At 41.4% G+C, this 14,183-nt stretch overlaps 1 protein-coding gene and 1 long non-coding RNA gene across 2 annotated transcripts in view; one reads left to right on the top strand and one right to left on the bottom strand.

The window, feature by feature from the left end:
* The window catches only part of tshz1 (teashirt zinc finger homeobox 1), a 33,439-nt gene extending 24,599 nt beyond the window's left edge, over window positions 1-8,840 (bottom strand). The window contains exons 1-2 of the mRNA XM_062529977.1: window positions 8,714-8,840; window positions 7,963-8,528 (exon numbers count right to left, since the gene is read on the bottom strand). Coding sequence (XP_062385961.1) covers window positions 7,963-8,002 — 40 coding nt within the window. The 5' untranslated portion in view covers window positions 8,003-8,528; window positions 8,714-8,840. The remainder of the gene's footprint in view (window positions 1-7,962; window positions 8,529-8,713) is intronic.
* A 1,213-nt stretch (window positions 8,841-10,053) lies between these two features.
* On the top strand, window positions 10,054-13,216 carry LOC134072216 (uncharacterized). The gene is made up of 3 exons (XR_009937139.1): window positions 10,054-10,130; window positions 12,702-12,870; window positions 12,985-13,216. It is a non-coding gene; the product is annotated as an uncharacterized LOC134072216 (long non-coding RNA).
* Window positions 13,217-14,183: the final 967 nt, after the last annotated feature.

The following is a 14,183-nucleotide window of genomic DNA, read 5'->3' on the forward strand; positions in this document are numbered from 1 at the left end:
TCCCCAAAGCACACCAACAGTCACGGGTCAAATACACTATAGGAACCAAATGGCACTATGATTCAAAGGGCACGGATGAAAAAGTCCATACATTTGAAAATGCTGTGGGGTTTTACTGCAATAATGTTGAAAATGTAACATGTGGGGTATTTCTGAAAACTCATCATGCTAGGCAAATCATTGACTTTACTCTTTTTTTTTCTCCATTTACCTTTGCCGGGAACTAGGCAGACACACTGTACAAGCAATAACACAGAACATGACAGACCAGACACAGTACAGCAAGACCAAATTAAGTCTTAACAATATTGAGAATCTTATCCAAAAGTAAATATTGAACTGTTACACAGTTAGGTTATCTCCATTCTGCCTTACCAAATTGTCAGAGAACTCCAGAGTTCTCAACAGCTCAGAGTGTTTCAACAGCTGTCTTGGGCAGTGTCTAAGTAAATATGCCTGGTTAAGTTTCAGTGTACTAAAACCTCACCACACAGACACCATCAGTCCTGTCAGACTTAAGCCTAGACGGATATGGGAGTACAGGGGTCTGTTTGTTTGTGTGTGTGTGTGTGTGTATGTGCGTGTGTGTGTGTGTGTTGTGAGTAGCACAGGATGGGGTCGAGAGGCACCCCATGGTTATCTCAGACAGAGTAAGAAGTTGAAGCTTAGCCGGACGATGGACACTGTCTGCCCGGTGGCAGTCTCAGAATGAGCTTTGGCACCACTAAAGACATGTGGCATTTGGCATTTGAATGTGATTGTGCCATATCCCTGCAAATTCCTGCTAAGTCTGGTGGATGGGTCGCAATATGTTCACCTTGCCTAAACCTGTACCAGCCATTTTGGGATGTCGGAGTCAACCGCAATGACTGTCTGATTTGAACACAATAGAGAAAGGGGCCTTTCTGCAAAGGTCAAGAGATGAAACTGTACAGTTTTACTGTAAAGGTCAGTGGGAGAAAATCAAGGCAATGTTAGGAAGGACTTCAGTGTCTGAAGAGATACTTCCTCAGACCATGATTTAAGCTTCATGCATGTTGATATTCCGAATATACCCTTCCTATTACAGTAGTACTGTAATTTGCTTTATACATATTGACAACAAACACTGATGACAGAGTTCCTTGGATAACTCATCGTGTTTGTCTCTTCTTAAGCCATGTCAGCAGTCATTATGTCTATGTCCGATATGCATCTATAACAATTATAGATGTGTAACCTGCTTTGCTATTACATGGTTCATACTGACCTGGAAAATTCTCAGGTTTTAATGAGAGTCTCAAAGTGAAAAGTGATGCTGAGCACCATTCCTATATTAGATGAAAGTGTGCATTGACTCTGTTTCCTTTTCATACATCTACTATTATTACATAATGCAATTACACAAGAATGCAACACTCTCATTATAGAGAGAGCGCGTTGGATCAGCAGAAGTGCTCCCTATTGAAGAACAGAGACACCACACAATAAGTCTCTGCAATTTGCAAGTGCTTGTTGAACTTTTTCACCCTGACGGCTCAAACAGGAGGCAGGCCTCGCTGGCCTTTGAGAATAGCAGGGCCAATGCTGTTTGCAAAACATAAACTCTGTCCCCATGGAAATGGCCGAACACCTGATGAGGACACCTGAGATGTTAATCAGATTACATATAGTACGGCTGAGGTTCTACTGTAAAGTTTACTGGCGTCCTACACACTGGCATCTGGTGTGGCTGAGAGAGGAGAGTGGTTTCTGAGCACCAGTGTTAGCACACCACAACGAGGATACAGTACAAATTAGCCAAGTATTGTTTTTCATCGAAATCTGAAAACACTTGGTCAAAATCAGTCAAGGTAAAGGTTAAGCTAATGGTGATCTGCATGCAAGTTGATAAAAAAGTGATATTGAGTTATATTTGTTTGGGAAATAGGAAATAAATGACTCAAGATCAATTTAGCATCCATTACAGAAACACTAATTCAGCCCTAGATCTGCTGATAATGGAGAGATATAAGGGATGAATAAGAAATGTTGAGAGCCTCTAAAACATGTTGCCCAGTGTCCACCTCAAGAACGGGTGGACATTGACTACCATATAAATCCCTCTTCATGTAAACTATAACATGTGAACTCCATTTCAAACCCCTGTTATCAGTTAAACAGACACATTTTCTGGGTGGATAAAAAGTATGGTTGCTCTATGGCTGCACCCCTCTTTCTGTAGAGGGTGGTTTTTATCAATCAAGATAATAAAAATGACCTCTTATTTCCAAGATAAGGGTTAAAAAAACACTATTTTATTTGGCTCAGAGAATGATGAACTGCAAATGCAATGCTTAAGTGTTTTTGGATTTATACCAAAACTGCTGGCAAATGACTCGATCCGTGGTGGGAGAGAGAAAAATGAGCCTTGAAAGTGTCACTGGGAGACAAAAAAAAAAGAATTGCAGGTCTTTGAGCGTGCCTTTTAAAATGTGCTGCAAAATGCCTCATAAAGTCTTTCGTAGGGGGACTGGCAAGGCTGTTTGTGTTATGAGTGTCCAATCTCTCAGTGTTATCTTTATCCACCTACACTTGTGTCCTGTGGTTTGAGGTGATATTTAACAAGTCGTGATTACAACGTGACAAAAAACTGATTCCGGCTTGTAGATAACTCTGCAGCAGATCATGTCATCCATTGTCCGGGGATATGGCACAGACAGGTCTTTCTTTCTCGGCGCTGGTGTCGACATGAAAACATATTTCAAAACCTAAAAGGGAAAGCTAATAATCCATAATGAAACAAACCCAGGGGCTATTTCTGGGAATGATCCATCACGCACATAGCTGCGCTATGAAAGCACCGGGGCCGAGATGATACGGCTCTCGCGTCCATGCCGGAGGCCTCGCGTAGGGGGACCAAAGGGGACCACATCCGATCGACATGCGCCATGGAGCCTCACTAATATTTCCCCTCTTTTTACGAGGCTCTGACACCAACAACCCTATCAGCATCCATTCAGGGTCTGCCAGAGATGGGGCTGTATTTCATGGCCCTGTTGGGGGGCCGTGGGGGAAATGGCAAGGGAGCCTAAGAGGATCCTGTCACCTTAAGAGCACCCTGGTGATGAAGGGGCCAATAGGGCCCGGCTAAGAGTCTGCTGGAAGATTGTTCTGGACCCCGGGCCTCAGAGGAAACATATATCCACCTGGCAACGGGGGTGGGGTAAGGGAGATCTAATCAACGCCTAATAACAGCACAGTAGGAGTTGTTCTCGCTCATAAATCAATGTACAAAATAATTGCTAATACACTGGGTATCGATTAGCCCGCCTAGCGCCTCATTTTCGGAGGCTATGGCTAAGAACTAACAAAGTGACAAGGGTAAAGTGTTATTTCTTTCTCACGCAGACAGCTGGGCCGGAAAAATGACTCGGGCAGGCAGTAATTCTTAATTGACACCTGTCAGGATAATGGGTGCAGTCGCAGCTGCTGCAGGAGAATTTCTCCCTAGTCCTGTTCATCTGTCAGATCTAATACCTTTCCTGAGCAGTGCTTTTCTTTTTTCCCCTTTACTGCCTCTCTCTCTCTCTCCCCCCCCTCTCTCTCTCTCCCTCTTTTGCATTCTTCCTTTCTTTGTCTGTCTCTTTCTTTCTCAGACGCTCAGATTGTGCTGAGGGCTTAGTTTAAAGAAATCCAATAATCATACGGCAAAAGCCATGCCAGGCGTTTCATATGCCATCTTATTTTACATTAGTGTCAGACATATGGGCAGGCCGTTGGACAACAGGAAGCACGTACAGCACAAGGGGTTTGTAGGGAGGAGTCACACAAAGTCTCTGGACACACTACTCCCACATGCCCGAGCATTTTTTCTCCCCCCTTTTGTTCACTCGATGGCATCAAAGGATCAGCAAAACCACACAGATTAACCGTAAACTGAAAGGTTAAAGACCCGGGATGACACAGTGAGTGTGGTAAGTTGAGTCAACAGTGTGTCATTCAAAGACTTTTTTTTTACAGACCATGAGCGTACGTGCCCTAAAAAACTCTTGCTAATATAACACTGTGAAGAAGCTGACAAGGTTATAACGGACACCATTCGTTTCATCCTTTCTTGACAAGAGCAAACGGTCGACCTTCCAACGCCCACACGCCAGAATCCAGCTGTCTACAGTTACAGATGAACTCTAGGGCACATTACGGTTGTACAAAACTTAATGTGTGTGGTAACTAGCGTGGGTGAGTGCAACCGAAACTATGAAATGAAATCAGAAAACATCTAGGAAAAAAAGGACTTTTTCCTTCAGATATTAAATTAGAGAGAAGGAGAAAAGCTGGAAATGGGAGATGGGTTTAAGAAGAGAGAGAGAGAGAGAGAGAGAGAGAGAGAGAGAGAGAGAGAGAGAGAGAGTTCAGACAGTGGTTCCCATGGGTCTGGTTTGACCTCCTCAAGTACCTCATGCTTCCAACCTCCCGTGGCTAAGTCATGACTCCAGCCTTTTCTTCTTTCTCTTGCACTGGATTTTTTTTCTCTCTCTCTCTCCCTCCCTGACTCACTCTGGGAAAAAAACAGCTGAGACATGAAACTTTGATCTAACTGCACACACCTGACTCCTTTGATAGTGTGATTTCCTGTTAGACCTACATGATATCCTCAGTCCAACTTCCCATGAGTAGGCCCAATTTGCTGTGTACAATATCATCTTCATCAACTACAAAGTTTAGAGAGGAAAACTGATGTTCTACTTTTTTTAAAAAAAATGCATACAATTATGAGCTGTCTGAATCATTTTTAGGGCTTTCTGACAGTGCACTTTCACTGTTCAATTACAATCAACATTCAATAAACTTAGCCAAACTGCCGTACCAAAGAACTCTAATGACACACATTTAGCATCGACAGTTAAAGGGAGTCAAGTGTATCTATCTACTCTACACAAGAATTCCCAGCCATTAAAAGAGGCTCATTTGCCTACCCCTACAGGGAAGACTCTGATCTCTCTGAACAGGAGTTGGCCATGACAGAAAACTTGCGGTGTATTTATAAATTATGAACTCCCAGCTGTGCTGAGAACTGACTAAAGCCCGTTTGTTATACGCAGCTCACTATCACAGTCTAACACTCGCTAATCCTAACATAAATTTCTTTTAGATCTTTACCTCTTGCTAAGACGAGTCATAGATCAGTCACTTTGTAGGGGAAAAAAAAGAGGACACAAAGGAGGTGAATTCTGACGGTGATCTGATAGGAGCTACTGGAGGGCATATTGCTTTATTTCCTGAACAGATCTCACTGGGGTCAACAGACACCCCGAGGAGGACTCTACTACGAATACTGTAAGAGGGGGGCTGTTTCAATAAGTACGATACGAAACGAAACCACGACTATCCCTCCTAAAGGGAAAAACACACAACACATTAGGGCAGCCTCCACTAATCTGCCTTTACTTTGTCATAAATGCAGTAACAACATTTTTAAGCTAAAGCAATTAAAAAAAAAAAAAAAAAAACATGCATACACTGATGGGAGGGTTTTCCGCTCTTTCTGCAATGCAAAATGTTCCCCCTTCTTACTGGTAGGCTACCATGTATTTCTGTGCTTGTGTTTGAAATGGTCTCTATGAATAAAATATACCCATATGAACTGTGCTATAGATACATATGCCCTAGATTAAACAGGAAGGTACTGACTGACCTTATCCTATGACTAACACTACAGCACATGGTTAGAAGTGAGCACATACAGTATATTGCTTTTAGAAGAAAAACGAACTACTGCCCATATCGCCAAACGCGAAAAGGATGCCAGAAGACACACGCTTTCTGTTTTGCCCTTTCTCGGTTTTCCTCCTAAGCTTGCTGGTGCAGTTAAGAGGCAGAATTACGGAGGTCATTAAGCAGGCGCAGTCCAGTGACATGATTAGTCAGGTAGCAAAGTCCATTTGTCACCTGGGCTGGAAAATTGAGTTAATGCAGCACTACGGGCAACAGGGACTGTATAATACTGGGTTGATTACATCAAGGCAGCTGTGGACTTGACACCTTGCAGAATTTGTCAGCATTAATCGTTAGGGGCTGTCACAAATCCATCAGCTCCAGAGATAATTAGGGACCCCCATCTGATGAAGCTGCCGTGAGCAACCTTACCTTTTCCTCCTGATAATTAAGAAGCCTTGCACTTCTCAGAAAAGGCTGGTCTTGTTCTTCTGTCTTAACGACCCTTCTAATATTGAGTCCATCATGCCTGAGTAAGAAAATAACGTCTTCTGGACATCGCATTTTCCTCCCCCTCTGTTTGAATGTCTCAAGTTTTACCCTTGTGTGAAGATCTGAGCGGTGACTCAAATGCTTTTAAGAAAATACTATGAATAGCTTGTAGAGAACCTCTGTTATGAAGGCCATCATGTGTGTGTATGTGCATGTGTGTGTGTGTGTGTGTGTGTGTGAGAGAGAGAGAGAGAGAGAGAGAGAGAGAGAGAGAGAGAGAGAGAGAGAGTGTGTGTGTGTGTCTGTGTGTTTCTGCCGGAAAAAAAACAAAAAAACTAAAACAACAAAAAAATCATGGTTGTCTCGAGTCTCTACCATGCAATGAAATTGTAATACATATCTTTTTGACATTTAAGTTGCATACTTAAGAGACAGGATGCACCAGTGTACCAGTGTACCTACAGTAGCCTAGTATCATGTTCTGACAGAATACACTGAGAATAGAAAATTGTAACCAACAACTTGTGATTGACAATTACAGCTAATAATATTATATCCTTACATCAGTACCAATGCATGTTATCCATGTTAATTGTAAAGCCATTTCAAGGAAAATATGTATCTCCTCTTGTTCATCCCTAACCCTTTGGTTCCTCTCTATCACAGCTGACAAACAAACTCACCATGTCTATATGTTTACTAAGTTTCCTTCAGCTATGGAGAGCATGCCACTTGGACATACGCTTAAATAGTATTCTCTATTGTAAATAAATGAGAGGTTGTGATAATGGTGTGGTAATATATATTTTTTCTATATGGTTGCGTTTGTCATGGTTTTTGCTGCATCAAATTACAGGGAACACATTATCACGGCGATGGCTCATCTCACTTGATGTTATCTTACCACACTACCAGTACAAAGTAGATACGCCAAAATATTGTGGATTGCGTAAAGGATTCAAAATCTAGAGAGGCCTTCCGTATGAAACGTGTTGTTATCTGTCCATCACTACGGCGAGAGATAATTGCTAACTAGAAAGCTTAGATAGACATGGGGAGATGCAGAGACGCGGTGTGAGCATGTTTGGCGACGGGGGACATCTTCTGTCGGCCAACTACTGGGTGTTACTTCTGTGATATCGTCACACCCCAGCAGCCATGATCGCCCTCCTCCCCCTGGAGACTGAAGGGGGAAGTATTTCCCTACTTGAAATGGCCTTTCCATGCATGGTCTCCCTCTTTTCGACCGGGACAAGTGTGCATTTAGAGAGGTAAAGGCTTTCAGGCGCATGCGTGTTTCCATGGTGAGTTATTTGGTCATGTTTATAAAGAATTAATCAATATATCTAAATCATATAACAAGCTATAAGTCAGCTTCAAGTAAAAGGCCAAGGGACAAAGGCTATACCGTTTGAAATCGACTTTGTCAATAAAAGTTCATTGCACCATTATTGTCATTATTCTTTTAAAACTGTCTGTATGTTAGGACAAGGTTCATCATAGGCTACAGTGTGTTCTATCCTGTTATCTGAGTGAAAGACTAAACTAATAGTGTTTAATAAGCAACTGCAAACCAGAGGGCTTTTTCCCTGTAGCACCTGCAACACTTCACTGACGAGCAGCTATGCAAGTGGGATTTACGGTCAAGCGCCCCTTAAAAACTTTTGGACTAAATGTTCATATCCTATCACCTCTTTATTTCGTTTTCAGGTTAAAAAAAGAACTTAGATGTTATCACTGATGGACAACCTGACTGACACTATTTCAACAGTGTATAGGATTGGTTTAGCCTACCTGAAGACCGCCGTGGCGCTTGCTGTTTTCTCCGTGGCATGCTTCTGGTCAGGACTTTCCGCTTGACTTTTCATGCAGAAGCGAATTATTGGAGATAGACACAGATGAAACCACTGTAGCAGTTGCGTTCAGACACACCATACGTTGTATTTTCTTCTTGTCTTCAACTTCTCGATTGTTTTTGGTCAAACTTGTTTTTGTCTTGTCAAACGTAATCTAAAAAGTTCAACCTATGTGTTGGCAACATCTAAACGGTAAAAAAACGACCGTATTCTCCACAGTAGGTCTTTCATTTGATGTGTACAGATTCGGTATGTCACTGCATGGTGATAAGCGGTACTCTCCGTTTAAATATCGGTCTAACGATGTGGACTACGGCACAGTCAGTCACAAACGGTTTCTCTCCCGCGTCCATCAGCAGTATCCCGGTTCGACGGAAACAGGTTGGAACAGATTTTCCTCAAAAGTGAAACCACCGAGAAAATAGCAATAATATCAACTTCCACAGTGTGTGAAACCTCGCTGAAATGTATTTCCTTGCCAACAGCTCCTCTGTGGTCCGGGCTCTGAAATATAGTCAAAATGGGAAAAAAAGATAGGCATTAGATGGTTAGTGTCATTCAAGCACTTAGCCAAGCAATTCGAAATGCATTACGATCAGAATATTTTAGATGTCTATTTCCTTCCGCGACCGAAACACAAGCTCTGTTCCCACATTTGCTCTCCCGTCCGAAAAATCAAAATTATTCACCCTTACTCCCATGTAGACTCGATGAGGGCGCTTAACGTTGGCTGCCGTAGCATGGAAGGGGGAAAACAAAGCCCAAATCGGCAACGCTCCGGAAGAATGTACATCAACTTATCACTCTTTTTCAGAAAACTCCAGGGAGAAACGCGAGACCGCTTCTTTTCGTTGGAATATGTGTCGCTTATTCTGGATATGGTAAGGGCATTTCAGACCGTCTCAACTGATAGACAGACACATCGAGTTGCTTCCCTGCCTCACTTTTTCTCACTCCACCCCTTCAGGAGCGTCACTCTGACAGTAGAAGCCCACCTGTCAATCTTGTTCAGCATTCTTGTTCCTTCCCTCACTCAATGCGTTCTACTGTAGGCAGAACGCCCCCCAGAAAAGCAAGCGTTTGAAGTTGGCTCTTCATGTCTTTGGTATCCCATAGGGTTATGTGCCCAATTAATGATCGTATTGGTGTTGGTTGAAATGTTTAAAGGAAAACTATTGTTAAACGGGATGATCTCATGTCATATTTGTTGAATGAATTGTGTGCTACTGTTTGCTGTTCGGTAACAAAAAGGCTACTTATCCTAAAGGTAACTGGCAATTAGGCAGCCATCTCGATTTGCGTAATATTACTATGGAATAGAAAATTTTCTTCATTGGTCATCTTGGTAATATCACGTTTACCCATATTTTATTGTGAGTGTATGAAACACTGTCAATATCTGAAATGCTCACAACGAGATCGCATCGGCTAAATACTTTACGCGCCATGGAGCGGCAATTATGCCAACTTAACCATTTGTAACATTTTGCATACTCTGACCCCGAAAAGGTTGTTACAAGTTTCAGATTGATTCGTTTCACCTTAGTAGGAAGTAGCATTTCACACGGGAAGAGGAGGGACTGGTTAAATCAAGTCCACTGTGGCCAAAGCAAGCCTGTCCTTTCAAGCGCATTGCTTATCAAATACCAACCCTTCGCATGTAGATTCGCTGATTTGGACTACTACAACACAAGTTCAATGAAAGCCAAAAAGCACGTGAACACATTGTATTTATGGACAGTGAATATGCTAGGGTATCTATCCATATGCGTACAGCATTCGGCTTGAACCTGAACTTCATTAACCCCTGAATAACGTACGTTGTGGGCATGCTGTCCAGATCTCGCTCTCTGGGTTTACAAGTGAGTGGGTGTGGGTTTAAATATCTAATGGAGAAAAGGCATTGCAGAATCTCTCATCGGACGAGAATAGCATCGTTGTGTCCACCGCCCCCACCCCACAACACCCCACCTAACGGATTTTAAAAAGAGGTTCTTTTTCTCTTCGGCAGCCAACACTCCGGGTTTGTCTTGAGTCAGCCCAAATCGCCAACAAATACCGATTCAGTCCAAAATGTTCATGGGATGCATCTCGTGCAAATCTTTGGTAAGTGTTGATCATAAACTTGTTTCGCTTCACAGTGATGTTGCTTAAAATGATTCTAAAACAACTTGACTATGCTTTTTAAATGCTGCACAATGGGCGATGGAGTATTTAGCAACAGAAACTTTAAAGAAAGCCGCTCTACTGTGTCCCTAAAAGTAACCTTACCTCCTCTGGGCGAGAGCATCCTTGAGGAATTGCCAGTCGCTATTACACTGATCATTAATGCTGACTGGTTGTCGGATGAAGCTAATAATGGGGAAATATTTCCAAGTTCCGCCCCAACATCTGTCTATCTATCCATCCCGGCATCTCCCCTCCATCTGCCTGTCGCTCTTGATGTTACTTACGTCACTCGTCCTCCGTTAGGCGCTCAACGGGGAAGCGGGACTGGCGCAAACAAGGGGGTCCTGCTCCGCAATACCTCCCCGCTGTTCAAGTGCTTTAGTTTCGAACTCCTGTTTGCTTGAAAACAATTTGTGTTAGTGTCATTGTATCCATTTGTCACTTTAAATGATCGACTTTGCGACTGTTATGCGTTCTATCATTGAGTGCACTTACTTCACTAAAGTAGCCACGGTTTTATGAGTTGACTTTATATTGAAAACATAGGTTATGCTACTAATATCAATTAAAATATACAATAGTATTATTGTCATTATTATTATTATTATTATTACTACTACTACTGTTGTTGTTGTTGTTGTTATTATTATGGTAACCTACTACTTATAGCCTATAGTAGCCAGGACTATGGTCTCTGTGACTCCGCGGACGTCACACGTGGTGGTTGACCATATTTGCAGTCCAACATTTTCTAGCTATCCTAATTAGGTTCAATAATAACAGAATAGCATCTTTAAACAACTCAGTGACTGTCTTCACCCTTAATGAAGGCCGTGCCATGTGAGGTTGTTAATACAAGTTTATAGAGATTAGACCCAAATGATCAATACCAAACCTCTCCCTTTGTTTCGGACATCACGGTTAATTAGGCTTTAATTAGGTCGTTGTTGGGAGTTGGGTTGATGCAAAGTTCTTTAATTAATTGATAGTTCCAAAGATAAAAGGGTGTGTCCTCACATTTAATTTAAGATGGTGATGCTGAAGAAGGTGATCCATGGTTGTGGGCTATCATTAAAAATGTACAAGGAGCTTTGTCACATGTCTTACAAAGGCATGTCTAGCCTATACATGGATATCTCACAACAGCACAACATAGTTTTAAAAATGGTATAATGCTAAAATGGAAATTGTTTCTTAAACAACTCCCTGCATACATTGTTCTGTAATGCCCAATGTTAAACTTTCTCATGCATTCTTTTTTTGGTAAAATACCAGAGCCCATTCATCCGTCATAAATAGTACAAATGTATCTCCATACACATATTTATGAATATATATATATATATATATATTAGATGACTGTGTATTGTTTTTTTTTTGTGATGGATTGAGTAGAGAATTTGTTATGCATTGAGTTTTGCATTGATTTTCAGTAGCAGTTAGAACCACCAACATATGCTCAGATGGCATAAAAAAGTGACCCAATTTAAGCACATTCAGTCTCAGATATATTTTAATTCTCTACTGTAGACATCATTTCATGAACATATTGTAAACTAAAAACAAATATTCAACCCTCTTTCTGAAGACTGTACCCTGAGCTACTGCATGTTTACAGACTAATATAAATCCCATCGGTCCAGAGATTTCAATGCGATTGTCATATTTTGTTTTGTGATGTTGCCCACACATCAGTATACAGTTTCATCTCAGAATACACAAAGTGCATTCTCTATTTCTCCATGTCTCCATCTGTCTCTGACTAAAATGGAGAAGGACAAAATGGTGGTCCTCGCCTCCACTCTCATCGTCCTTGCAAACATTTAGACCGTCCATGAAATCCAAGGTTAATCGTTGAGAGAAACAATGCTCTCTCCAGATGTAAAGATGTTGGCATTGGTGGCGAGGCGTGCTGGTGGTTTGCAAAAGCTATGTCACTTCAGTTGTTTGGTCGAAGGATGGAAACGTGCAATTTTGTCAGAACTTTAACACTTCAAGTGGAATTTTCCAGAAGAATGAGAGTCGAGCACAGCGTATGCAAGGCAACTGCAGGCACAATGACAAGATTGAATGTGAAATACTGAGGGGGAAGTGCTGCACTACGCTTTGAAGCAGACTTCTTTTTTTTCTGCACAGGCAGTCGCATTAGATCAACACATTATGATCCAAATTGCTGGCAAAATATACGATTCACGACAGCATAGCACACGTGTCCTCCGACAGAATGTCAAGATCTAAACATTACTGAACAACATGGAATACCTCTCCCCAGACATGCATATAATCTGAGTTTTCAACAGCCTCAATTTACAATGTAAATGCTTGGTTTATTTGTGTTTTTTTGGATATAAACAGTGGCTGATACATACCAAAACACCGTACATGCGTATGAACAGAGAATGAGGAGTGGTCGCTAAACAAAGGACAATTTCAAGAACACTAGATATATACTCCCATATAGGCTACTACACAGTGGTCACTGACAACCTACATGACTTTCTCCTTTAGGTTGGTCAGGGTGACTGGCTTCAGTAGTGGATGACCTTGTCGGATGACCCATCTGTCGTACTGGGCCGATACGGGGGAGGTGAGACAGCTATGCAGAGCCTGAACACTCTGATTTCCACCTCCGCAGATGGTGGGTCACCTTAAGTAAAGACAAACACAAAGGTCAAAGGTCAGTGTTGTTGGCTGTTTTCTGTTGAACCCACAAAAAATTCATGAAAACTCCCCATCTATTTCGTGTGAAAGAGTAGGGATATGTTTCTGGATTATCATTTGTACCATTTAGGGAGAAGTTTAAGATCTGAGGATGAAAACAGTTCTGTAGATTGTGAAGACTGGACTGGAAAACAAGACAAGAAGCAGGTGACAGCTTTTTGTTTTTAAAGTTAGAACTTAGACAAGATGTAAACACACACATCTGATTAGCAGAACACTCAAAACCCTGAGGATTACTTTGTTGTTGTTACATCTACATGTTTGTTTCATTTGATCTGACATCCGTCAATCATCACATGAGTGTGGTCACAACATGATTGCAATTGTGTGGTTTGTAAATACTATATAAATAAATAAACAAATCAGTGACTAAATTGGATCATTTAGTGGCTTCGTAATTATAAATGGCTTTTGACAAGATTATATATGGCAGATAATGAATGACAATTGCATGATTTAAAATATGCTCATGTTTATGTGTACTGTCAATCATAATGGAGTACAAAGGAGCACAGCACATACTTCTTTTGCTCTAACAGAGCACGTTTCTGTGATCACTTGCGAGTAGTTGGATTTGTCATCCTTAAGGCACCCATGTAACAGGTAAGGAATTCTAAACTTGATTTATAGTCGCTTAAGATACAAGTGTCACAACTTTAAAATGAGCAAATCTGCTATAGGTCACACATACGGTAGAGAAGAGCAACAGGGTAGTGTGGCGGCAGCTGAAAGCCATTCTACTGGCCAGTCATTTTTTGGATTATTTTTTTGCCCGGCAATACTTTGTCAGTTCAAATTCTTGAATATACTATATCTGAAAAAAGCTTTGCATATTGGTTTAGTGTGCTACTGTTGGATATGTTTCGTGGCATGATTCAGTGCATATGATAATAGTAACTGTGGCACTTTGGAGACATTTGCATTCCCCCAAACAACTGTGTTATATAAATATACTGCATGCAATGTACAAGATAAGATGTACAATTTGCTGCATATATTTCTGGGGAGAGAAATATTATTTTGCTACTTATTGGCCTGTCACACATTTCCACAAAGTCTCCACAACAATTACTAATTAAATGACCATATTGCATGCCCATAAGTAGGTGTATGTGTCATAAGCCAGGGTGTCTCTGTCAGTGTGTTACAGCCACTTGGTTACCCCTGAATACTCAACTTAATTGGGTGTATATCTTAAGCACAGACATTTCTCCTTCTAATTAAAGATTCATGTCAGAGGCAAGACTACATGTTATTAATAAATGATAT

Source organism: Sardina pilchardus, chromosome 24 (genome assembly GCF_963854185.1).
Source record: "Sardina pilchardus chromosome 24, fSarPil1.1, whole genome shotgun sequence".
NCBI classification, from domain to species: Eukaryota; Metazoa; Chordata; class Actinopteri; order Clupeiformes; family Clupeidae; genus Sardina; species Sardina pilchardus.